This window comes from Accipiter gentilis, chromosome 33, assembly GCF_929443795.1.
Source record: "Accipiter gentilis chromosome 33, bAccGen1.1, whole genome shotgun sequence".
Lineage (NCBI taxonomy): Eukaryota > Metazoa > Chordata > Aves > Accipitriformes > Accipitridae > Astur > Astur gentilis.
In genome coordinates, this window is record NC_064912.1 from 11181198 (window position 1) to 11207522 (window position 26325).

At 51.6% G+C, this 26325-nt stretch overlaps 2 protein-coding genes across 2 annotated transcripts in view; both read right to left on the minus strand.

Moving 5' to 3' along the window:
* Positions 1–11460: 11460 nt before the first annotated feature.
* CLEC19A (C-type lectin domain containing 19A) lies at positions 11461–20315 on the minus strand. The gene is made up of 5 exons (XM_049791731.1): positions 20021–20315; positions 14206–14371; positions 13617–13710; positions 12720–12852; positions 11461–11954 (listed from the first exon to the last, which is right to left on the minus strand). Exons 1-5 carry the CDS (start codon positions 20109–20111, stop codon positions 11875–11877), a joined length of 564 nt encoding a protein of 187 aa, XP_049647688.1. The 5' UTR covers positions 20112–20315; the 3' UTR covers positions 11461–11874.
* Positions 20316–24356: 4041 nt separating this feature from the next.
* The window catches only part of SYT17 (synaptotagmin 17), a 40851-nt gene continuing 38882 nt past the window's right edge, over positions 24357–26325 (minus strand). The window contains exon 8 of the mRNA XM_049791724.1: positions 24357–25422. Coding sequence (XP_049647681.1) covers positions 25226–25422 — 197 coding nt within the window. The 3' untranslated portion in view covers positions 24357–25225. The remainder of the gene's footprint in view (positions 25423–26325) is intronic.

Below are 26325 nucleotides of genomic sequence, written 5' to 3' on the forward strand. Positions count from 1 at the left end.
CAGCCCTGCCTGCATCTCCTCTTTGTAGCATCCAGCTAGAGCATCTTATTTTATCTTATCTTGGAGCCTTCACTTTGCAAAAAGATGCCACTGGGCCAAATTCAGATAACATAACAATTTGGATGATGGTAAAGGAATTGGAAAATAAATCAGCCCTATCTTTTTTCCTGGCCCTGTAGGGTTGGTTGGAGGTGATAATAGGAAAAAACCAACCAACCCACCCTTTACTTTAATCACACACATAAAAAAAAAGAAACACATCATGTTTGGGGTGAAATTCAAGGTCAGCTTTAGCACAAACTTCCACTCCCCCAGATCCCCACACTTGGTTTCTCAGACCCACGGAGACTAGGAAAGGTAAGCAGATTTCATCAAAACTGCCATAATACATAAGAATTAGGACATTTCAGAGTAAGTTCTGCTTCAAAAGTCTTGGTGAAATTTTGAAAGCTGAGGCTTGTATAGAGGCGAACTTGCCACCCAAGTGGGATTTTCTCTCCCAAGTAATGAAAACCCACAAAATAGGGGCAGTAGCTAGATTTCCACCCAACTGAGGGACACCTCCAGCCCTGCGGTCTGGCTCAAACCCCAGCAAAGCCCACGGGACTTCAATTGCTGTTGGACCAGACCTTGTGCAGGACCAGGGATGCTCTGAGTCCGACCCCAGTCTTTCACTGTTACCTTCCTGTCCTGACCCCAACCCCGCAGCATCGGTCCAGCCACCACATCATCACACTAAACCATCACATTTTATTGACAACAACAAGATCCAAGCTGGAGATGGCCTCATTTCAGCCATGGGAGCCATGATTCATCCCCTACAGCCTATAGCTCATACAACATATGGCAATGCTTTTTTAGAAATCTGGGATGGAGAGATGGAGAGATAGCACGTGCCAGACCAGGGAGCATGGCAAGACTCCCGTCTGGTAACAAAGTCAGCACGTGGCTGGCTGAAAATCGGCTCCTGCATTCCTCTGTGCCTGGAAGAGACACATGGACCCCAGGAAAGCCACCACGGATGCTCTCCATCCCAGCATCCCACCCTCCTGCTGTCTCACCCATGTGAGCTGCACTACTAACGCTCGGTCTGTTTGATTTTTTTAATAGTGATTCCAAGCCAGAAGATACCCACAGCGAACCATGTAACCCTCGGTAAATGAAAAGCGATGAGATTTCACCTTCTCTTGTCCTGGATGGTCTCACTTCTCCCGAGACGCCGACAGGCAGTTTTAGCCCAAACTACAGACAGATTGTAGTTTCAACCACACAAACATAAGTCTAGAAGCAATTCCACTGCCATTAACAGTGTTGTTCTGAGTTCATTCCAGCACACTAGAAATGGGAACCTGGCCCAGCACACGGGCAGGGATAGATGAATTATCAATATATCATTGCCTCTGCCTTCTCCTCCTCTTTTTTTTTTTTTTTTTTTGAAGCAATTCAGGAACAATCTACCATTGCTACACACCTTAGTGACTTCTTCCAGGGACTGTGTTTGCAACACACACGGCTCCGGGTCAGCACTGCCACTGCGAGCTCCAATGCGACGTCAACACAAGCCCATCAGGCTGGGACAAATCCCATTTAAATGGAACCACTCTGAATTCAGGACTAAATCATTTAAAGAAAATCACAAAAAGTATCCAGAAGTACAAATGTTCAATAAGTCATTGGTGACGGCTGAAACTAATTTAACCCTGTGGTTGTGGAAGTAGCACTTAATCAGCATTCTTATTGCAGAGTCACACAGACTGATCGTTCAAAACCGTATTCAAAAAGTGGCCAGAGGAAATCATACTGATGCCAGAGATTGCCAGGGATGCAGTGGAGATGTGCTGCACTATCTGCATGATGATAACTTGCAATACAAGAGCCTACAAGAGCCACAAACTTTCTGAGGAGACTCACACTTGTGACAGCAGAGCCCCCCGCAGGGTGAGGGGCTGCCCCTGGCCCAGCACAGCTCTCGCCTGAAGCAGGGTCCGGAGCAACCTCCCGAGCAGAGATCAGGCAGAATTGGATTTCTGATTTATCGGGCCAAGATTCAATCCCTGACGCATGCGATGTCAAACCTGTTGTCCAGCTCTGCAGCTCTGCTTGGGACTCCAGAAGGCACCAGAGATGCAAACTCTGAGTGCTGGTTTTCCCAGGGCAATGAGCACCACAGAGGCTAATTTATTTCTCAGTCTCCATCCCACCTTTTAATCAAACTCAACATCAGTTTCTGTGTGATGAAGCTGCATGCAAGATCACCTCTGCTTTGCTTCCTAGGATAGACAAGCGCAAGGCAGACCTTCACCATGCTGGAGGGGACACAAGAGACCAGTGACCAACATGGGTTGCCCCAGAAAACTGGTGCTTGAGTTCCCAGAAGTGACGAAGGGCTGAGCCGGGACATGGCAGGGTTGGATCCTGGGCAGACCTCAGCAGGCTCCCAGGCAGGTGCCGACTGCCCCGGCCCTCAGGGCTCCGTGCCTGGCTCCCTTGTCACCTACTTCTTTAGAAAACTCTTGCACATCTCAGAGGTAATGCTGCTATCCCACAGCTCCCCCCAAATCAGAAAATGGGTCAGAGTCCCCAACATGCTCAAGCTGCTTGGTGCTGTTTCAGGGAGCCTGAGCAAGCACTGTCACCAAATCCACTAAATCAGTGTTTGTCCACTGAATCAGTGGAGCTTTAAGCACACATTGAGAGCCTCAGGGCAGGCAGGCACACGTGGAAAGCCTCTGTTTAAAATTACAGTGAGTAGCTAAGCTACAGGTTAAAATAATTTAAATTGTGCAGCCCTGGCTCCAGTGTACAACCCCCCCATGCATGGAACCTCTGCACAGCCAAACGCTCCCCCGCGAGACAGGGAGGGCTGAAACACGGCTAGGCTCTGCCCCCGCACAAGCCCAGCTCCAAAATCGGCAAAGACCTGTTATTTTCAGCAGATCCGCAATAATAGGCATGGGACTGGGGCGGGGAGGAGAAAAAGGCAGAGCTCACTGTGCAAAACTAATCTAATCAGGGGGATGTCTCGGTCTCCAAGAGAGAGCTGAGCTGCACAAATAGCCATTTATCCACAGGGCCATTCCCAGCACCTGGCTGATCCCAAAATCCCCGTAAACGGAATTACCCCCAAACCTGTAAATATGCTTGGTGCTGCCAAAATCCTTATTGACTGTTGGCCCTTTTTCTATAAGCCATTCTCAGCAGAGCACAGAGCGCTCATCCTTCAGCTCAGCCAGCTAATCAGGCTAATGAGGTGATATGCACTGCAGCTTCCTATGGTATATAATCAGCCTGAAATTAGGTTTTAGTGTAAATCTTACCAAATATGTCACTTGGAACTTCAAAATTATGTAATTGGACTCTTCCGCAGAAGAAATGCCCATGGGAAAGACCTCAGTGCTGTTTAATCTGCGTGGGGTGGGAGAAAGGGAGAGCAAGATGTGGGACATGCAGAGCATGCGTGCATGTGTTTGTACATAAAATGGTCATGATATAATAGTAATGCAATACATAAATATCTATATGTGTATTTATATATGGTTAAACACGTATATATAATGAATATGGGTGTGTGTATATATATGTGGCTAAGTGTTTTCACTAGGCTTGCTGGAGACTGAGCATTTGCAGGATGCTCCAGAGAAGTCAAGTTTTGAAAGTGCAGTCGAGGGGAACCAACAGATGGAAAATGGGAGGAATGTTATCCTCTTTCAACTTGCATTTGGTACCCTTGAATTAACATATTATCTGCTAGACTAGGAAGGTGTTGTTTAAAGTCACACTTCAGGTGGTGTTTTGGAGGCAGGAGTTCCACCAATGCTAGGGAAAACGTTTTTCATCTCGTAAATAAAGGTACCATTTTAAAAAGAGCATATTGCCTCCATCCAAGGTGGGGTTCAGCCAGCCCAGACGGTGCATTTGGTCTCTTCCCAAAATAAACTCGACACTCTTCTCCTCCTGTTGGATTCTGCATTTCCCCTTGCAGGGGGCGTCTCTCACAAGGGTCGTTTTCTCCACCAGGTTAACGAACTCTGTGCAAAAGACAAAGAGCAGGGATTTGAGATGCACTGCCCTGGCAGCCCAGACGCAGGGGCAACGGTTGCTCTCTCCCTGAGCTGCAGCCCCACTCCATGACGATTCTGCACATCCAAAAATACCTCTCTTGTCCTCTTCTGCTTCTCTTTTGCAAGACTTACCATCTGGGGAAGGATCCCCTTCCCCTGATTATGAGAAGAATTTCAACAGATTTCTAATAAGGAAAAAGTGTTAAGCATGTTGTAACTAAAAATGCCCATTAAAAAAGCAATATATCCTTTAAAAATACATAGATACTGAATCCGTTGCATTAGGGTGCAGCCATTTGGCATATGTCATTAATTGTATAGGTTCCCTTAGTGAGCACAGTCAAGACTGCCGCCACGGCTGGAAAATTCAGACATATCCCCCAAATGGCATATTAATAATGAGATCTTTCAGAGGAGGATCCGTGACTCATGCAAGAAGAAAAATGGGTCATTCACTGCACTGAGCCGTCTGAACAAAAAAGCAGCTTTTTTTGGGTTTGCTCAGTTTAAACCAGAAAAATGGAGAAAGTAGTGCGAGAGAGGATGTGGTGGCTGTAGCTGCCAGATACGAGCAGTGAGAGCCTGCACTGGCATTTTAAAGTTAAAAACCCCACCCTGACAGGCATGTGATGCCTTGGATGGTTGCATGCTAAAACCAGGAGTGGAAGAAACTGCAAGCATCCTTCACCATCACCTCACCCCACTCCACCCAAAGCCACAAACTCGCTAGTCCTTCCCCAAAAACTCACCAGACCTTCCCCAAAAGTCACGTCCTGGGGATACCCAGGGCTGAAGGGACCAAACCCACCAGCACCGGGATGCTTTGGGAGCCCGATGGCTATTGCAGGCATCCCTGCAAGGGACATTCCTGCAGCAGGGATCACCCAGGGGGCCAGGATAACATGCATTGAAGGATGAATTTACTGTAGATGCAGAATACACCCAAAAATGTCAAATCCGAGCAAGGATTTTCAGCGCCCTGCCTGCATTACTGTCAGAGCAAGAGCTGCTCTGTGTTACCTGTGTGTTTATGGGGCCCAGGGCAATAAATAATACTGAAATCCCAATCGGGCCAGGTGTGCATGGGGGATCAGAGGGATCACATGCAAAACGACATGCAGCCCCCCAGACAGCTACAGCAGATCTCTTGATGGAGTCAATGGAGAAAAGAGGGCAGGTTACAAAGCTGGCATTTAAGATTTCATTAGAGCTGTTAATCTTATTGCTATTACCAATTTATAATCATTTTCACAACCCAGCTACATCCAGGGTACCTATCCATACTAGATTAATACGTTCATCACTTGCATTCAGCATTTATTTGGGATGTGACTTCATAGGATGCTTTGGAGATTAATAAAGGCCACAGCCCTTTCCTGTGAGCACTTGCCCTCCACACTGATGAAATACCACATTTAATTGCTTTAACCCCCACTTCTGCCTTTTTGTTCCCCTCCCTCTGCCTGTGATCTTCACGTTCGGTGTCTGCTGGGTGCGACTCATGGCCGGTGGTGGGAGGATGGAGGAGTTTGGCTGTGATGGGGAGGATGAGGTCCGGCAGCCCCCCGGTCCACATGGGCACCGGTGCCAGGACCGCTGAGCAGACTGGGAACCCACGAAGGAGTTATGTCCTCATGTGGACAAGCTGCACAAAACAACTTCTATCTACAGACCTGTCACGATGTCCTGCCTCCTAATTTAATTATCTCAACAAGATAAAAGAGGAATTAGTGGCAAGTGGATTTTTGCCATTAAACAAATACTTGACAACAAACACTTAAACTGCTGCTGGATTGTGGGTCAATAGACTTTTGAGAACCCATGGCCGTTGAGTCTAAACAGCATCCAAATCAAATTAATTTTGTCTTCAGAATAAAAAAAAGGAAACTTTCTGCATCCTGTTCTACAGCCACCTCTGAAAATTCAAGCCAGCCCTGCAGCACTGTCCTTTCCCAGTGCTCCACAGCGAGTGCCAGCTTTGCAATGCCAAAAATAAGTAAGCATTTCATCTAAGCTGGCATTTCCCCAAACCTCAGAGTCTCCACACACTCTGGAAGCAGAGGATGGTGGTTATCCCCCCAGGAGCAGGACCACAGCCCTCCCATTGTGGCCAGCGGCTGCTGCTCCCGGGGCCCCTCCAGCCACGCAGCTCTCACCTCCGCTCCCGATCACACGGGGAGACGGCGATACCTCAGTCTACCTTCGAGTTAAACCTCCTCAGCTTCCTCTACTCCGTGGCAGATTTCTGAGCACAGCCAAAGGAGGATCTTTTATTCGAGTCTTCTCCATGCTACAGAGATGCAAGAAGCAAGCTTCTCCTGCAAGCCTTCCCCTGTCCCGTTCTTAGCAAGGTCTTCCACAGCGAGTCACTCGCATTTTGAGTCACTCGCAACTGCACAAGTACAAATGGATGTCAGAGGGGATGAGCAGAGCAAGCACACGCTTCCTAGGCCAGGGGTTATGTTACTGGGTTTCAGTAGGAGGGATGCAGTTATAACACACGCCATGCTCCAGCAAAGTACCCATTCAGAAATCTGCTTAACAACAGCACCAGTCACTCCCATACAGCCCTGACAAACAACAATCTATCAGCCTCCTGACAAAGAGCTTCACAAACGATGCAATCAACAGCCCAGCATAATTTTCAAGAAATACAAATGAGCAAATATCTAGTTGCCATGGTAACCCCAAGAGCTGGACTGGACTTCTTTGCAGATTACCAAATACATTTTGCCAACGCAGCAGGAGCGTGGCACCCGGGACCTTATTCGGGGACAGCAACTGAGTATTGCTAAGGAGTATCAGCTCTTTCGGCAATCTGCCCCAAAAAAGCTCCACCCTCGCTAACTGACTCCAGGGGATTCACGTTCACGGTGCCAGTTGCGATTCATTTCTCTCTCACATCACCTGCGCTTTGGCTCCGTGGCCTTCAAGGCTGACCAGTTTTACGAGCAAAAACCACAGCAGGAATCACACTCTCCTTAGATCTGCCCTTTACTTCTGATCAGCAGCGTCTCTGACAGTTTGCACCCAGGAATGAAAGTTTCCAGGCAAGTTACCGAGCCCCCGCAAAGCAAAAGCAGTGAATACAAAACTTTACCGTCCTTTTTTAGGTGGCTGTGCCGCAGAGCCCTGCGCCAAAAGGGGGTCAGGGCTGCGGACCCGTGGCCAGCAATCCCCACCGAGGCGGTTTTTGCAGAAAGCCTGGAAATCTTTGGCCACAAAAAAAGGGGGAGACTTTTGGGGTACCAATGAGGAGCAATCAACAGTGAAATGGGCCCTAATGCTGGCATGAGGCGGCCCCTGTGCTGAGCCAGCCCCGGCCCGGGGTCCCCCAGGCTGGAGGAGCCCCCGGTAGCGATGAGCCTCTCCGGGAGGGAACCGGGGCTGCTTGAAGTCTCACCGAGCTTTTGCAAGTAATTAAGGTGCCCGCACACACCAGCAGCTTGCAGGGTTTATAAATCCACCTTCGATCACGCCTCTGGCCCTTCTCTTGATGGCCGTCTCAGCTGAGCCCCCTGCCCGCCCGCAGGGTGGCCGGGCTGAGCCATGCCTGGACGGAGATGGGTTTCCCAGCACGTTTGTCCCTGCGGGCTCCCGCCATGCTGCTCATTCCCTGGGAGCAGCTGGTGGGAGGTGGGACGGGAAAACCCTCCTGCAGAACGGGAGGAATACTTCTCAGTTAAGCCAACCTCTGCTGGGAGCCACACAGCACCGGGCCAAATCCTGCTTGCCTCGCTCGTGGCCCACTGCTCTGTCTCTCCCTGCCGCACCGGTTTGGGATGCGCTAAGCTGGCAGGTTTAATGCTAACACTGTCGCATAGATTGGTAACATCATTTATCATATGGTTTTGTGGTTTGGGGGGTTTTTTTGGTGATGGACCTCACTGCTACAGCCAGTAAACATCTATAATTTACTCACTGAACTGCTGGAAGACTTTTTTTTTGGCCCTGAGATATTTTTGTTCCCTGTGAACGGGAAGCATTCTACAGCATCCTTGCCCCAGGGCAGGAGCTGCGCCCCTACTCAGGCAATTAAAACCAAGGGAAACCAGGGCGGGAGGAAAGGAGAAGCACAACAAAAAGCTCTCGATTCAGCTGTGCAATCCTCCCAGTAATTTTCAGGGGAAAAAAGTCTTCCCAAATTAATAGAGGAAAGGACAGCTCAGGCCAGCCCAGCCAGCTGTCTGAGCAGTCAAGATTAGAAACCGGGGAGGAAAACCATCACCAGGCTGCCAGCACCGGGGCAGGCTGCTGCCGGCTGGCAGCACCGGTGTGCCCCAGTAAGCTGCTGACAGCTCAGCACTTGTCTTTGCAGCTCCCACCCGTGGACATCCAGCAGTGTATTTCAGGAAATAAAGAATAATAATAGTAGGGAAAAAAAAGGAATCAAAAGACAAATGGTGCAGACAGGCCCATCGCTCCCGCCTGCCATGCCAGGGCCACTCTCTGCCCAAGGCTGGGGGCAATATTGTCTCTACATACCAAGAAATGGGGTATAGGAAGGTAAAGGCATTTGTCACCAATAGACAATTATTTTTGTTCACTCCCAGGCTATATCACACACTGCTCAGGCTTACCCCAACTTTCATGCTTTACAAAGGAAGATACTCAGCTCCTAAAAAACTCACTGACATAAAAGGACCCTCAGGCATCAGTTACTTGCAAGTGATGTGCAGGAGAGGCGTGGGAGAGTCCTGCCACTGCCAGGTTTCCCACTGCCTGCACCATATGGCAAGTCAGGATGGAGAAATTCAAGAAAACAGGGGAGTTAGGGGTTATGGGACAAGGAGTACAGAAAAATAAAATTAAAAAGTTCAGCCTGAAGAGCTGGAGCTCCTCTCGGCCACCCAAAGCCTGGGACCATCCGTGCAGAGGGAAAGGGCACGTCCCATCTTCCATTGAGCACTGACCTCACCAGATCCACTAGAAGTTCATTAAGGAGGTGAAAACTCCTGTTGTTTTCTGAATTTTACTTGATTACTGTGAAACAGAAGACACTAGTGAGGAGAGAGTGTTGTTTTTTAAGTAAGGACCCTGGAGCCTGGGGAAAAATCTTGGGGGGGTTGCAAAACAAAGCCCCTATTAACTTTGGTCCTGACTTTCAGGTCATGCATGTTCAGTTCTTTTTACCTGGAAATGAAGATGTTAATTGGAGTCGACAGCTTTCATAGGTTTCCCCATTAGCAATATTTTTAGCCACAGTAGGGCCCAAGTCTTCAAACGCTTTCCCAAGGGAAGGTTTTAACCTTTCTTTTGAAACATTTCATGCCACTTGCAGGAAAAAAAAGAAGTTTTTTGGCTCAAGGCATACAGAGCCCCAGCCAGGATGAACTCCCAGCTCTTCTGAACAGGGGACATGGGAGGAACAAGGAAAAGAAACTGGGAAGAGTCAGCCTGGAGCCTGGAGCAGATCTTGGCGCCGTGCGGCAGCATCACTCGGGGGCAGCCGCCCCTCCAGCACCCCGACCCTCCCCGTCCGGGTGATGGGCTCTGGGCACAGCCAAGTCCCAGGGGGTTCTGTGGGCTGCCTTGGCTCCGGTCCCCCGCGGCACGGCCCATCTCCACCACGGAGACAGGATCACCCTTCAGCATGGGCACTCAGAACCAGGAGTCGATCAGACACGTGTCCTGTGCCACGCGGATGCCCGAACCTGGTGTCCTCGTGCCGGCAGCGGGCACAGAACCCGTCCACGGGTGACGTCTAGGGCAGAGACCAGAATGGTTCCTCAAATCAGATCCTATATGTTGACATTTTGTTAGCTTGATGGATCCTAGAACATTTTTTTTTACAGCTGGTTTCTTTATAGACTGTTATCATCTACACATAATTTATTGTTTTCAGAGGAAGCAAAAGCCTTTAGAAACCACATTCAGTGTTGTCTCCTGTCCAGGACTGAAAACTATGCAAATTGCTTGCTTTCCGCATAAATATATGGATTGTTTGTGTGTGTATATATAATCCATTTAAAATAATATAGTTTTATTTATATGTATTATCCATTTATATATTTAATATAAAAATATTTTTATATATATAAAAAATACACGATCAGGGATGACAATATTTCCTTATTTTAGAAACCTGCTCCAACACACGTTCCACTTACACCACCACTGTTACCCTCACCAAGTTCTGCAGTTTCTCTCTAAGTGGAAACGTATTTTAGCTGAAATCTGTGTTGACACCTGAGGAAGCAGTTTCAGGCTCCCAGTACAGCCTCAGTTATTTACCTCATTGTATCCAGTGTAATCACTCTGGAAAGTCTAAGTTTTGAAATTTTATGTTTCTAAAATGGTGACATCAAGGGAGACCCAACCATTTTATGAGGATGCTTTTACTCATCTTTGCAGGCAGCAGCCGAGACAGGGCAGCCCAGGGCTGTCCCAGCTGCTTTGGTGCTGTGAGACCCTGGGGCTTTACCAGAGCAGGGACAAAAGGGACCCATCACTCCCGAGAAAGGGCAAGGGGCCGGAGGGGGAGGCAGCCCCCTCTGCACAGGGCTTCTTGCAAAGCCACCTGGATGCCACGGGGCTGCATGGGACCAGAGGTCACGCTGCAGGGGCTCTCCAGGGAGCACCGGATTTATTGCATCTGACTGGGTCCAGTAGTGCCCTTGCAGCCACGTCCCCTGAGGGAGAAGCATGTTTTTGCCTCGATAGCGCTGCCTTTCTCTTGTGCCCGGGCACCATCACAGCCCCACTTGCACCCAAGCCCTGCAAATTCACCCACATGCAAAGAGGAGGGTCCCATCTCCCTGCTGAGCAACTCAAACAAGGCACGCTGAGGTTGCCACAACCACACACACCTCCCCAAAATGATTTACCTGTGAGATAAAAGTACCTCTTCGGTGCCAAGGCAGAACGGGACGAAGCCAGCAACAACTACAGGAAAAAGCATCACCTCCCTAGGAAGCAGGGTTGCACCGAAAGCCACAAGCTCCCCCACCCAGGAAAGGTCTGTGGGGGTGAGCTGCCCCTCAGCTGCTGCACATCAACCCTTCACCCGCCTGCCTTGGAATTCAGTCAGCCCAAAGCAGCCAGGGCCAAACCCTGCTCACCCGCTGTGGGTGGCATGGGGTGCTGCGTGGCCCCGTGCACCCCACGCAGAGACGCCGCGTGGCTGATGGGGGCCGGGCGAAGGGCAGGGTGTGCACACAGGATGCCCCGGAGACCCCAAAACCCGGTTGGGGTCAATAAAATAAACCTTCCCAGGCATCCGCTCCCCCCCAACACACCTTTTTAATACAGAGCAGACTGGGGTAAAACCAGCTCCTTTCACATGAGACCCCACATCCCTGGGGAGTTGCTGCTACCTGAGAGCTAGAAAGACGGAGGAGCCTCCACCTGCTGTTTGCAGTTTATTTTAGCAGAGAGAAAAATAACGCGCACAAGAGGCATTTTGCATAACTTAACAGAAAATAACACTTTTCCTCTGCTCTTCATGGATCAACGGGCAAAATCATTTCCTACACACGGCTATTTTTTGGTGCTAACGGTTTGGTGTATTGATAAAATCATGGCTTTCCTCTAATACGCTGCGATAGTTGATCTGAAACCCAAAGCCAGGCTCAGGCTTGGGGGGCTCCTTCGCTGTTTAACACAGCTCCCACCGCCGTTTGCCTGTGAGGAGGGTGAGCGCCAGGTTCGTCCCCCCAGCACTCCGAGGGGGGATTTTTGCAGCCGGGGTCTGGCTGGGGATGTCGAGCAGCTCCACAGCTCTCGCCACCCGTGCCATGTCCTGGCCGCTCTTCCCTGGCATGGCTGGAGAGGTGACCCAAAATGAGGGGGGGCGCGGGCAGCGCCAGCACCCTCAGTCCAGGGCCAGCGAGGGGATCTTGCAGACGAAGGGGAAGGCTCTGGCGCAGGCGTTGTCGTTCCAGGAGCGCAGTGCTACCCCCCAAAAAACCCAAGGCGTTAGCTGAAAAAAGGTACGAGAAGGTAACCGCGCACCGCCCTCGGGACTGGGACCTCCTGCCATTGCGGGAGGCTTTCCCTGGATGTCCTCCCATCTGGGCTGCTCCCAGCCGTGCCCCCTCCCAGTATCCCCATCCCCATCCTGCGGATGCTGGCAAGGACACCTGGCCCCAGCTCAAGTGGGGAAGCAGGGAGGCAGCTGCAAACACAGTCCCGTACCGCCCAAAATATCACCAGGTCGCAAGTGGACAGGACATTTAGGAATGTTCACAAGGTCTGAATACACCTCACCGGTCTCACTGGAAATGAGGGCGTGAAATGGGATTTTTGGACAAGCAGGGTCTTGCCCCGCTTCAGCGAGATGGCCCTGGCCTGAGGGAGGGAGGGAAAAGTTGGCAAACTGAGGGGTGTTTCCACAGGCTGCTTGTGGGAGGGGAAATCGGAAACTTTGGCTAAATTCAGTAATTCTTCCAAGTAAGTGATGCTCCCCTCCTGCTGCTGCTATGGGAGAGGGAGATGGGTGATGAGTGGAGGGAAGGTGAGTGTGTGTGTGTATGTACGTGGTGAAAGACAAAACACATCCCTTCTGTGCAAAGAAAAAAGAAAATAATAATAAAAAATTAAAATGCAAATCCTCAGCCCGCTAGCAACTTCTTCAGAAAAGCACGAGCCACAGTGGATTGAATTTATTGACATGCAAGTCAGACTTCAGGTGCTCTCGCTGCCCGGTGCAACACTCACCGCTGCTGTGCCTGTACCAGATCTGCACGCAGTCCTCCTCCTCCGGGATGGAGTGGATCCCGTCATCGGGCTGACTGCCGTCCCAGTAGTGGTAGTCGTAGGAGGAGCCGTCCGTCCACTCAAAGTGACCCTCCTTGTGTGGGGTGAGCAGAGAGAGGCCGTGATCGCAGAGCCATGTTTGAGGTGGGGGGGTCCCATTCCCAGACCCCATCCCTGGTGCCACACAGCCCGGGGACACGGGGAGATACTGCTACCGCTCAGCAAAGGCCAAACAGCACATTCGGCTTTTACAACTGAAAACTTACCTTGGAAAGCCCTAGCATTCACAGCATTCGCACAAGGGGAAGCCCAGAGGTTAAACCCACATATTTTTTAACACACTCGCCCAATTCTGTGTTGTTTTTCCTTTTCTTTTCCATTCCTTTCCCGACATCTACAAAAAATTTACTGGCATGGGACTGTTCTCCTGATGGTGTCAATTTTATATTGTTACATGTTAGACTGTATGTTTCCAACGTGTCAGCTTTGACAAGTTGCAGAGTTTCACAAAGAAAGCAATGAAACTTCATGATTTTTGGCATTGGAGATGTTTTCAGTTTATTTGCTCTTCTCGGACCAGCAGTACAATACTCTTTCTATTAATCCATTAATAAAATGTGATGTGAATAATTAGTAATTGTTAATCTATTAATTCTAGTAACAACTTTCTTTTAAAAGCAGACTGGACGGCATGAAATTACAACTTTCCCCCATGCACTGCACAACAGACCCTATGCCACCACCCAATCAATGGGGCTATAAGGAGTGAAGAAGAAAACCAAGTGGCTTTCCAGAGGGAAAACATAGGGAAGTGAATTTTTCAAAGCCATTTCCCACATGATTACGGGGAGCTCTCACCTGCCGCAGGTCATTGAGCCCCGTCCAGATGTCGGTGGGGATGCCTGGCACACGGCTGTTCACCAGGTCGTACACAAAGACATTTTCTTCCCAGCTGGCAAAACAGAGCAATACGAAGCCGCTGAGGGGGTACGTCAGGCAAATGGTCAGGCACGCCCCTAAGCCCTATGGCATGGCCAAATGGGTTCCCCTCTTCTAATTGCTATTGATTACTTTGACGGGTCTGTGCAAGAGGTGTGTAGTGTGGGCAAGAGCTGGGGCAGAGGCCGTGGGGGGGAAAGCCCATGTAATCATGTTGTATGTCTACCCTTTTTCCAAGCAGTTTTGGGGAATTCAGGGAATACTACGTCAGTTTTCCTGCCAGCCCAGGAAAAGGCATTTTTTACGTCGCCTTTGTGTGCCCAGTGCATCAGACTTGACCCAGCTGCTGCTGCAGAGGGATGCTCAGGCTTGTACAGAGCCGTGCTTGGGCTGGGACACGAGCCTGCAGCTGGCACCGAGGTTGTGCTGTGGGAATGGGACTTTGTCCCCATTTTCCTTCTTCCCCAGGCTGTGCCAGGATGGGATGACAAGATTCTGCATTCCTCACCTGTGGATGGAGGCCAGCTTGGCTGATCTGATGCCAATGGAGAACTCGGCACAATACAGGTCAGCTTCAGCCCAGGTTTTGTTGATGGGGAAGTACCGGTAGCAATGGCCTTCGTACTCAGTCCAGAAGAGCGGGCAGGAGTAGGCATGGACGGGCTCCGGCATGGCTGGGGGCAGAGCAGAGGACATCCAGCAGCTGAGGATGAAGCAGTGTGGCCGGGCAGGCGAGCAGGCAGCGGAGGCAGCAGTGCCCAGCCCTGCTCCCCCCCACTTCACCCAGGCAAACAACCAACAAACGCACGCGTGGAAAAACGTGGAAAAACCAACTGTTGCAGAAGGCATGCAAAACTTTGCAGAAGCCCAAACAAATTTTGCAAAAGCCATGGGTTTCCCGGTTTTAGCCTCTGCCTAAACCAGGAGGGCCTTTTCAAGCCAGTTTAACATCGGTTTAGGCAGTGGGTGCTTAAAATAAAGGCGCTGACTTTTGCTACTGGGCAAACGGTGATAAGGGCTCCTCTCGCCTCTACCAGGCACTGCCAGACCTGCCGTGCTGGGATGGGAGCTGATGGCCAGGAGCTGTGGGGTCAGGGCTGCATTCTGCCCTCCTGCAAGGACATCTTGCACCTCCTCCCTCTGACCAAAGCCCCCCGCCGTCCCCCGTGTCCCCGGGCGCAGGCGTGCACGTACGCAGGGGTTGGATTTCAGCCCCGTAAATAGCCGGACGAGGCGCGCACGCCGCCAGGAGCGGTGCCAGCCTATCTGCTTCCCACCGCCCGATAAGAGCTGGGGCCCGCCGAGCCGCTCCTCCTCCCTCGCCACTTTTCAGCACAGCGGGGAAGTTACCCCAAAAGAGGCCGTTCTGGGGGCAGGACGCATTTTTGGAGCCTTTGCAGTTGCCGCTGTGTAAACACTGGCGGGGCGTTAACGCGTCCCTCTGACCTCCTCCATGTCACGCTCCCCCCGCAGCACACACACAACACACCGCCCAACGCTAACGCACGCGTAACCCCCAAATCTCGTGGCACGTAGGCTCAACTCTCTCAGCTGCTGGTTTTTGAGCCTTGCGGAATTGCCGGCTCCCCCAGAGCCAGTTCCAGCGTCCCCATAGGGTCCCGGTCCGTGGTTGGTGTTGCTGTCGGAGCGAGCGGGGAGGTGGGCAGGGTGAGGGGAGCAGGGGGTTATGGCACACATCAGGTGCCATGAAACTGTCTAAGCAGGGAACAGGCTCAAGCCGGGAAAGGTCAGGGTGGTGCTACAGGGCCCTCTGGTACTGAGGGGCTGGGGGGGGAATGGTTTTCCCAGAGGGTGGGGAGAGCAAAACCCTGCCAGCAGCAGCGTGGGATGTGGGAGCAGCGAGGGCAGCATCGACGTGGTGAAAAGGAGAGGCAAGGTGAATTCAAAGCAGCTGCGTTCATGGAGCTGAATCCTTCCCCGTGCCAGTGCTAGCAGCTCTGGGCGATAATTTTATTTTTCATCAGCTCTTTCCACCTGGGGATCTCTCAGTGTTTTACAAACAGCCAACAGCCAGCTCCTGGGTCCCTCCTGTCACACCTCCCTCCCAGGCGACAAACCACAAACACAAAAAGCCTTTTTTTCCTCCTGAGCAAGGCACAGAGGCCAAGCCGATTGCCGAGCCCCACGGGGCTGTCACCCCATCACCCCACCTGGGGACCCCCAGCAATGCCCTTTGGAGGAGCCGTGCCTGGGAGCAGCTCTGCACCCCACAGCAACAAACCTGCCGAGAGCAGCGAGGGGCTTGAGGGGCTCTCCTGTCCTCATCGGCACTAGTTATGGGCTGTGGAGGAAAAAAGATAAGACACGCGGGGCTGGAAGTGAGCAGAATAGCTTTAGGGGAGGGTGGCCAAGCTGCAACCAGCTCAGTGGCAATGCAGGGTTCAGCTCACTGATATACACCTGACCATCCTTGCATTGGGAAAAACCTCAGAACAGCCCTGGGAAATGCAAATTATTCTATTGTAGCAATAGAGCAGGACTAGGAATGCCGAGAACCGATGCGATTTCCTAGGAGCCCAAGCCCTGCTCCCACCATGATGCTGGCCAGGGGTCCCTGTCCCCACCAAAAGTGAAGCAGAGCAAGGGCAGAGGGTCAAACCCACAGGACAAGGCTTCAGCTTCACTGCAGAGTCACGGATGAGGCACATCCCCCCACTCAGGGCAGGCCTGGGATCTGGTCCCGGCTCACAGCAACTCCGGGTCGCTGCTCCCTCCCGCCGAGGGCACTCTGCGGGTTTGCGGCAGACAGGCGCTGCCACCTCCCCCAGCAGCTGGGATTTTATTATAGAGGCTGTGAAGCGCCTCGACAAACTCTTCACCTCTAGCAGCACGGTGGCAAAATTCACAGGGCTTAACCCAGCAGCATCCCCAGCAAACGGGGCCTTTCGCTCCCGAGTGCTAATTGCAGCGGGTGTCCCAGTGCCCTGGCTCCGAGCCAGGTCCATCAGCACCCCTATCGCCTGGGAAAATCACCCTCTTTTTGTTCAGAGCGGCCGAAACAGAGTCAGAGATGGAGACAGTCCTTCTTTGTTATTCCATACTGCTTCCCATTAGGTAGCATTAATTTGACGAGCTTCAGTGAACCAGAGGTGCCTGAAGGAATTTAAGGTTAAATATACCAAAAAGGAAAATATGGGAGGTCAGCGTTTAATTAGCATCTTTTCTGTTAGGTCAGGATCAGAGGCTTTGGCTGTCTCTTTGGAGGAAAACTATTGCTCCCACTTTTACAGGCAGGAACAATTGGGGGTGCTGCTTTATCTGGAGTGTTCGGGGGCTATTTTTAGCAGAAAGGCCATAAGAAATCGGATGTATGGTTGTGAGTATAGGAGCCCACTCATGGCTCTGCAGGAAAACCTCATAACCTAAGCCAGCAGCTGCCGATGGCATTTTGATCTAAAATGAGAGAGGGAAAGCGTTCTGGGGCTATTTAGACCAGATCCTTGCTTTTAAGCTTCCCAGCAAAACATCACCCCCAGCAGCATCAGCTCCTCTGCACAGGGCAGGAGCAGCACAGCCACTGCCTGTGGGACGGGAGCTCCTGCCAACCCCAAGCCAATTCATCCATTTGTCCCCACATTCCTGGTGAAAAATGATGGCAAGAATCCTTCCTCCCTTTGCTTATTTACAGTGCAGCAGTTTTAAGGTCAGGGCCATGTTTTAATGCAGCACCAGCAAAATAGATGTCCAGACTTGGTCGAGGATAAGGTTCATATCAGGCAGCTGTTACTAACTCAGCAAAGCTGGAAAACAAGAATTTGGGGTCAGAAAAAGAGTTTTGTGCTCTCTGGATTTGTGTCAGTGCCAACAAAACTGGACCCTTTTTGTTTACTAGCTGAGACCCACTGCAGAACCACCAGGAAAATCACTTGTCAAAATCTTGCAGAAGCTGGCACTGCTCTGCCAAAAAGTTTCACTTCCGCAAGTGGCCACTTTCCAATTAGAAGTAATCAACTGAGAAAATCCCAGCCAGTTTCATGAGGTTTTTCTATTCCAGGATGCTACTGGAAAAGATAAAATACCAACTGCGTGACTCCCACTGACTCAGCTGGCAAAGAGCAGGTTTTTCCCTGAACAGCGTCATCTGAAGGTGCAATTCTGCCTCACCTCCAGCGACCTGCAGATTTGAGATATGAAGTTTGGGGCTAGGACAAGGTTGGCAAGAGATGCCCGTGCAAGGAAGACTCCTGGGGAGCTGCAGCTCCATCAGAGTATTTTGGACAGCAGATCGGATCAGGTCAGTGCTGGCAGCAGATGCTCTTCTTGCTGCAGAGGATTGAAGAGCTCCGTTTCATCAACAGCTGACGACTTACCAAAAATCTTAGAGACATTAGGAGACACCTCACTGAAAGGCATGGTCTTGAAACAACCCCCCTTGGCACATCCATAAGCTAATGCTGCTGTCTGACCTGAAAAAGCAAGTGAACCTCTTCAGCTCTGGGCAAGCAGCTGTGTTTGGAGGGTGTCCATCACTGCCCAAAAGGCTTGTCTGAAGTTAATGCCAACGGAGAAGAGTGGAAGAGATCCCTGTCAGATGGAAGGCTGGGTCCTTCCCGGGGCAGAGCTGCCCACAGAGCCCCTCCGCTGGTACCCGAGGGCTGCGATGCCGAGAGTGAGGGATGGGGAGCGCTGCCCAGCTGGGGCTCAGGACGAGCATCCTGGTCTTCACCAACACCGAGTTGCCCCTTACCAGTTGAGGGCCAGCAGCGTGACTTTACCCTGTGTTGGTACTGCTGGAGCAGCGGGCAGTTATAGGGGATGGGTGAGACCACAGGGCTGGGACAGGGGAGCCCCGGGACACCCCTGGGACAGCTTTGGCAGAAGCAGCCTGCGGTGACGCTGGGGGGTTCAAAGTGCCAGCTGAGCCAGACCTCCATCCCACCACAGCCTCAACCCATCCACCAGCCCACGTCCTTTTTATTGAATAAACCCAAAGAATAAGCATTAAAACGGGAGGGTTGGTGGGCAGGAGCTAAGACAGTGCTACTGCATGATGCTGGGGTGCCTGAGGTCACCCATGGCTTTAGGAGCACGTCCTTAGGCCCTGACACTATAGTCATTACGGACAAACAATCCCACCTTCGTGTTATTTGCGATATTTGTCTTTCATTAACGGATGAAAAAGTCTCAGGCTCAGTGTCCACTGTCAAAACAAGCAGATCAGGGGAGGGATTTTGGTCTCCATGTGTCTGGGGGATGCATGGAGCTGGAGGGGATGGTATCCACTGATAGATGTGAAGCTCATTAAAAAACTGGGCAACATTTTACACACTCTGAAGTGTTTTTTAAGGCGCGTGTTACAAATTTCCAAGTAAAATATTAAACACCAGTTGAAGCACATTGGAAGCGTCATCCTTTCACACAGAAGGCTTTGGTTTTTAAAATCCTATATTGAAACCAAGCTGGTTTTACAGCTTCAAATCTTCTGCCAGGTATGTTTGGAGTCATGAGGCTACGGCAGACTCCAGCAGCAGCTCTCCTGCAGCCGGCCCTAACAGATAAGAGTTATCTTGCAGAGTTTTTTTCCTCCTTAATTAGTTTTGGTGAAGCTCCCACGGATTAGGCGTCTGGCAGGAAAGCTGGGCTCCTATCGAGCCTTTTTCTCACAAACTCACTGAACAGCACTTAAGGAGTCCCTTTCTGCTCACACTCCCATATAAATCTAACAGAGTGCGAACAAACTCAGAGCAGCAACTCTCACTTGCACCAGCTCCGTGAAAAAGTTTGCAAGAAACTGAAGTGACATATAGCAGTGACCATCACCAACAGCTCAGAAAAAAAAAGAAGGGGGAATAAGGGGGAATCACATATTCGTGGCTACTTTTCACATGCAATAAGTGGGAATAAATAAACGGGGAGCCACGGTGGCCCCCCAGCCTGTCCTACCGGGCTGTGCGGCTGCAGCCCTGCACCACTCACACATGTGCCTCCATGCAGTTATTTCTGCCCGCTGCCCCCGCCATCCACACCGGACCCACGGTAGGGACGGCCGGAGGTCCACGGCAGCGTGCCACGCGAGCACGCCTCGCTGAAGGCGAAAGCGCAGCCTCGTACAGACAGAAACAAAGCCAGCCCAGAAACAGCTTCAATATCCTGGGAGAGACCGGGGCTGCTCTTGGCACGTCCCCCCAGCGAAGAAGAAAGTCGATTTCAAGGAAAGTCAGAGATTTCTGGAGCAGTTGGAGAAAGGGGAAAGCCAGCTGCTGACCCTGCAGGAGGTACGTACGCGCTCTCCGCTCCCTGCTAAAGCCGTCGCAGTTTAAGGTTACCTTCACCCCGAGCCGCAATCAACGCTTTGCACTCACCTTGGCTGATCTTTATGTTCGTCTGGGGGAAAGCCTGGGCGGCGAGCAACGCCGCGAAGAGGAGCGCGCACACGTCCCACCCGGTGCCCATGGCCAGGGAGGGAGGACGGGGTGCTCCCCCAGCTCCGCGGGCAGCCGGTTGCAGGGGTCGCCGCTCGGTCCGGGACCTCCCGGCTGTGCCAGAGGAGGCTGCTGGCGGGGAGGTGAATATAGGCGCTGAGCTGCTCCCTCCCCCAAAAGCAGCGGCTCTCCCAGCGACACACGCCTCCCCACCCGCTGCTGCCGGCTGAGCCCTGGCGCGCTCATTGCATCCCACCCCGAGCGACCCGCGCCCGGGGCTTTGCCCGCGGCCTGGTGCGGGGGCACGCGTCTCCTCCCGGAGAGCCTTTGGCACACGCCGCAGGCTGCAGGTGAGCGAGGAAATCCCTTACGTACCCCCCCGCGATCGCTCCCCGAGGCATAACGTGTCCCCAGTTTAGCGCTGCCCAACCGCACTGCGTGCCCCGCCGGGACGCTGGCAGCCATCCACGCAGAGGGGAGCTGGGCGCAGACCTTCGCCTTGGGGTCCCTGAAAAAACGCACCCCTTTTCCCTGCTGCGCAAGGCCGGCAGCCCTTCGAACGCGGGGCAGTTAGCCGCTGGAAGGCAAGGGCTGCGTTAGGGCCGGGGAAGCTGCGGCCGCAGCAGCCGGGCACCTGGGGTGAGGCAGGGCTGCGCCTGGGGGAGCGGGTGGAGGGGGTCCCCAAATCCGCGGGGGAGCGCGGCCTCGTGCGAGGCTTTGTGCGGCATGTAGTGGTGGGGTTTACCCATTGCTGCCCCATTTTGTGCCCTTTTTTTTTTCATTTAACTGGGGAAAGGCAATGCTTTGACACACTACAGCAGCCTGGAAGGGGAAAGCACCGGCTGTGCCCGGGGGTCCAAGGCTGTTGCAGGAATTCACACTGTGCCCACCTGCGAGGTCCACGCCGGGTTGATGCAGTCCTGTAACAGCAGAAAACCTTCGGCATCAGCCAGCAGTCAACATTATAAACAGTCAGTATTAACTAGCATGTCTCTTTTCTGTGGTCAAAATTTTTTTGGAAATAAACTTCAGATTTTTAAAAATACTGTAAAAAGTCCTTTGCTAGCTGTTGCACTGGTAAGGGAAACAGTATAGGCACAAGGACTGTGAAATTCTGTGGTCCCGCTCCATGTCCAATTTATGCCTTAAATCAGCATTGAATGAACTGCTTAGCAACACACTCGATGCTATCCCCTTTTTATTCTTAGCTAGAGATTAAAATTTTCAGCTTTTTCTGTGTCTTTCAGTTGAGATGACCCGTTTTTACAGGCAAGATTCAAGTAGAAACAATTTGGGGTGACACAAAGCTTTTAGTATAGTAAAGCATCCGGACTAACTCCAGAAACGGCAACTCATTCCATCAACTTTCATATATTAAATTTTCATTGCATTAAATAAAACCTTTTAAGAAAACTCCCCCCCTGCCATTTGCAGTTCCATTCCTCGATCTGAAACCATACGGCTCAAAGAAAAGCCTATTGATATATCAGACCACTAAAAATGAAGGAATTCAGAGTATTAGAAGCCAAGGCATGCCTTCTCCCTTCTTAACTGTGTGCCATCCCCAGATAAAGCCAAAGAAATGGGATAAACAATTATCTGCAAACTATGGAACAAAACTCTTTGAGCATATTAATATACTCCCACAGCACAAATGTTTGTGCTTAAAAAGGGAGCAGACATCCAGAGTAATTTTAATCCTGTTTCTAACGAAGACCCACCGCAGCAGCATCCCCCCGCAGTGCAGGCAGGAGCACCGAGCCCCCCACGCTGCCCCCCCACGCCAGCGGCTCCGTGCCCAGCACAGAAGCCGGGCACCAGCTTTGCTCCCAGCACTGGGAAAGCACACGCACATCGCGCGTGCAGAGCTGCACTTTGGGTTACCTTCCGATTTCACAAAACATGAGATGTGTTTTACCTGCTGGGTGCAGCCCCAGGAGCACAGCCACGTCTCATTTATTCAGCCTTTTTGCTGCTCTCTCTGCCCACACTGTTTTCTGATTGCCCTCCATGTCGGGAGCTCTTCGGTGTGCTTCCATCCTCCTTTTATTGACCTTTCCCTCGCCAATGTTTGGCATCATATGTACATGACACCCCCCCTCCCTGCGAAACAGACACCTCCTGGCTCCAAGGACAGACTCGTGAGCAAGAGTGCCTTCTGTTAACATTTCACCCCCAGTGCTTGAGCAAGGCATGTGGCAGGTCTCAGGTCAGCTTCTGTGGATGCCCAGAGCTCGTGCTGCTGCCCACAGACCCCGCGTGGAAGCACATTAATGTCAATGGCAGTGACTGTTGAAACCACGGCCCCTTGTCTGAGCCTTTTTGAGTTACAGGAAGAGATTGGCCTCCTACAGCACGTGTTTGCCCAAGACACCCGTGGGCTCCCTCTCCACCGTGATTTATTGATGAGACAAACCAGGAGGAAGCCAGAGAACAGATTTGCTATCGACCTCGCAGCGGGACAAAAGAGGAATTTCACCTTGCAGAGAGACAGAACTGAAACCCAGCATCCACAACACGCTCGGAAAGAGGATGCCCACAGACAGCCCTGCGGCAACCGCCATCCCCGTCGCTTTGTGCTGCCGCCGTACGGCAGCTGTGCTAGAGAGCAGCAGGGAGCCACATGCAGTGGTCAGTGAGAAGCGACGGCGTTCACCAAGGCACAGCGCGCACGACGACACCAACAAGGGAAGCTCCTACCTGTGCTCACCCCCAGCCACAGCCACGGGGCGATGGTTCACCGACGAGATGACCAAGGTCTTTTTTGCCATCCTCTATCCAAGGCCGTGCTGTGCTCTGCCTGGGAGCAGGGTGTCCGCACTGTCACCCTCCCCCAGCCGCTGAGAGATGGCTTCTGGATGCAGAGGGGAGACAACATCTCTTGTAGCTTCCTTGTATTCATTGCATTCCCTCTTCCACGATGGCAGGGTCACTGTACCAGACTTGGCTGTCACACAGAGAACGTGCACAGGGATGCTCTGAGCGCAGAAGGGAACGAAACACCCGTGACTCACTGTAAACCAGAGCAGGTCCCAGACAGAAGACGTGCTGCAGGGATGCTGGTATCAGAGTTACAACACAGACCTTCACACTGGAGCACAAACACCCTGGTCAGCAGCAAGGACTATTGACCAACACACCGACATCTGCCCAAACAAGCACTAAGCTTTTTTTTTTGGCTTTGTAAGACTCACCTGTCCTTAACCGTAGCAGCCAAACAACAAACAGAAGTGAAATAGGCATATATATGTATTGTTTTCTTCTTAAACAATCAAAATATTAAGAGCACAGGAGGTAACGGGATTTCATTCTGGGCTGCATTTGATGAACAGGGGGGAGGGAGATGACTGCCACCTGCCCCACCACGTGCCAGCTCTGGACTGTCATCACTCCAACCTCCAGTTTCAAAGGTCGAAGGGCCACAAGCAAAGGCAAAGCTTTCCGCAGCACCCAGCCCCAAGTCCTTGCCCCAAATACCACCTTTATTTTGCTGAAGGCAACTCTCCCGCTTCTAGCAAAAAGGGACTGAGCCAGGGCAGCCGGAGCGTGCCCTGGTTTGCTCCTCTCCTTCCCCACCTCCCCTGTTTGAGCACAGTGGCACTGATGTGGCAGCAGAGCCGACCCATCCTTAACACCCTGAGGCTTTCCAGCCCAACACAGATAAACACTGCTGAAGACAGAACAGATCCTTCCTTCTCTGAAACGAAGACTTGGAAAGACAATAAAGTCATGGGCCAGACTCAGCTCTCTTCAGGGTAATGTCCTTTTTGTTGGATTTCTTGTATGGGCTGTAGGCAAGATACAGACTTTTGTGCCATCTCAATGTTGATAAATAGAGCAATAAAAAGTAATAATAATTTGGGGCCCACTCCTGCGAAGATCCAGGACCCAGAGCCCAGTGCAGAGACTTTGACACATCCGACCCACAGCGTGTTGGGTGTGCTCTGGAGAGACCAACGCATTTGGCTTGCCCTCCTGACCAATCTCTATCAGCAGGTCCCCAGCTTCTCTCAAATTGCTCCTGGTTCATCTGCAGAGAGTAACAAGGGGGTAAACGCCAACATTTTGGCTTTTCTTGTGCTATAAACATAACCGATGGAGCTCAACACAAAGATGAATTCTGCTAACAAGTATCACCCCAGTCCAGGTGGCACAATTAAATAGAATTTTATTTTCAATAAATATACAATCTGCATCATACCAGACAATATGCTGTGAAAAAATAAAATGTACAGAAGCAACCAACAGGACAGCTTGACCGTAGCTAAGTTCACTTGGTGACCTGGAGAACTACCTGGGTTAACACACACAACACAGAAAGAGCCACTGCAGTCTGTGAGAGAATTGAAATTGTGTATTTTGGGTCTTCTTAATTGCAAAAGCCCCCGCAGCAGGTTTCTTTTGCACAACACAGGTTTGAAAAGACATGAGCTGGCTTTCCTGGTACAAATGCTATTGGAAATGTTTACTTTGCTATATCATTACTGTATCTACTTGACGCACACAGACTGCTATCGAGAGTGGCAGGTCTCACTGCTGACGTGACATCGGATCCGTTTGACGTGGGGCTGCACGGCCACACGCGCGCCCCAGCACACAAATGCACGCGTATGTACTAACAGGAGCTTAATTCTGTTGCAACTAGTACAAGGACAAAACTGGAGTCAGAATCGATTTCACCACAGGTTCTACCGTTTAAAAAAATATTCTAGCCTAATTGCCACGTTCACCAACGAGAGCACACGGGTACTTATATCTCCGAGAGGATGAGCCATGGATTTGGACTGGAAGGACAGCGGAGGCAACTCCCAACTCCTCCACCCGCTCAGCGCTTCCTGCGGCACCTCCACGCGCCGCCCGGCCACGCGCTCCACCACGCGGGACGCAAACAGCCGAGCGGTGCCGGGTGCGAGCAGCCAGAGGGCCGGCCAGCCGGGCCACTGGTGGCCCCAGGGGAACGGCCAGGACCCGGCGGGACGCGGTTCGCCGAGGCCGGCGCGGCTGGTTGGGTGCCGGCAGCCGCTTCAATCCAACGGAGCTGCTGTGGGGTGTGTGTAGGGTGTGAGGTGGGGTGTTTCGGTCGGTGGTTTATTTTTTTTTTTTCCTCGTCCACTTGCTTGGTCTGGCTGCCGTTAGTCCCCCACCTCATGTTACCTCCAGGGATGCCGGAGAGACGCGGTCGCACTCCTCCCGGGACCGCAGGCTGTGCCACTGCTCCACGGCCGTCCGGTGCGCGTTGAGCATCCGGCGCCAGTGGTTGGACTCGGGGGCACCTGTCGAGTACTGCCCGATCACGATCCTTCCAATGAAGTCGTTGCTGCTCTTCACGTTGTGCCCGTACACTGGGGAGAGCAGAAACGGAGACCGGTCAAGGCCAAAAGCATCGCTTGTCTACCCACAGCCCTCCCCCCAGAAAGCCAAACGTCCTGCAATTGCCTCCTCACACAGCACACCAGACGCCAGAGGTTTTGGTATATAACCCAGCACCTCAGAAATATTAGAGGGACCGAATCAGGAGTTTGGAAGAAATAAGATAAGCTGTACTACAGATTGAAATACACTTCAAATAAACAGGATGCAAATCTGCAGTTATCGTGGTATTTAGCATGAACAGGTGAAGCAGAATCATAGAGTGGTTTGGGCTGGAAGGGACCTTAAAGATCATCTAGTTCCAACCCCGCTGCCATGGGCACGGATACTTTCCGCTAGATGAGGTTGCTCAAAGCTCCATCCAACCTCGCCCTGAAGTAGAATTACATCATGTAAACAAATGCCAAAAGCTCTGCCTGGGCACTGTGAAATGATGAAAGCAGCCAAGCAGCCCACACCTGGGTAAAGGAAGCAGCAGCATCTCAAACTGTCCTCTAAATGCAAGTGTCATGAACCGTTCCAGCGCTAATCGATAGCCTTCCCGACTCAGAGACAGGAATCACACATGTGCAGGCTGTCAGCGGGATGTTTATACAGAAACGATTTGCTGTAATTATCGCTGCAGCTACTTTGTTAAAAGCCCAGGAAAGCAACTGAGGGAGAGACATCAACCCAACACCCTGTCCTTTGGATTAGCCCAGTCTCCTGGAACAAAAGATCGCAGACAGCAGCAAACTCTAATGATGGGCCTGATCCCAGGAAAGGCAGCACACTCCTGCCACACAGGAGCAAAAGCACTTTGTGTTCTGCAAACTGAAGCCCTGCCCCAGCTCATTAGAAAGTTGAACAAAAAGTCTGTGCAAGCTGAAGCCAGG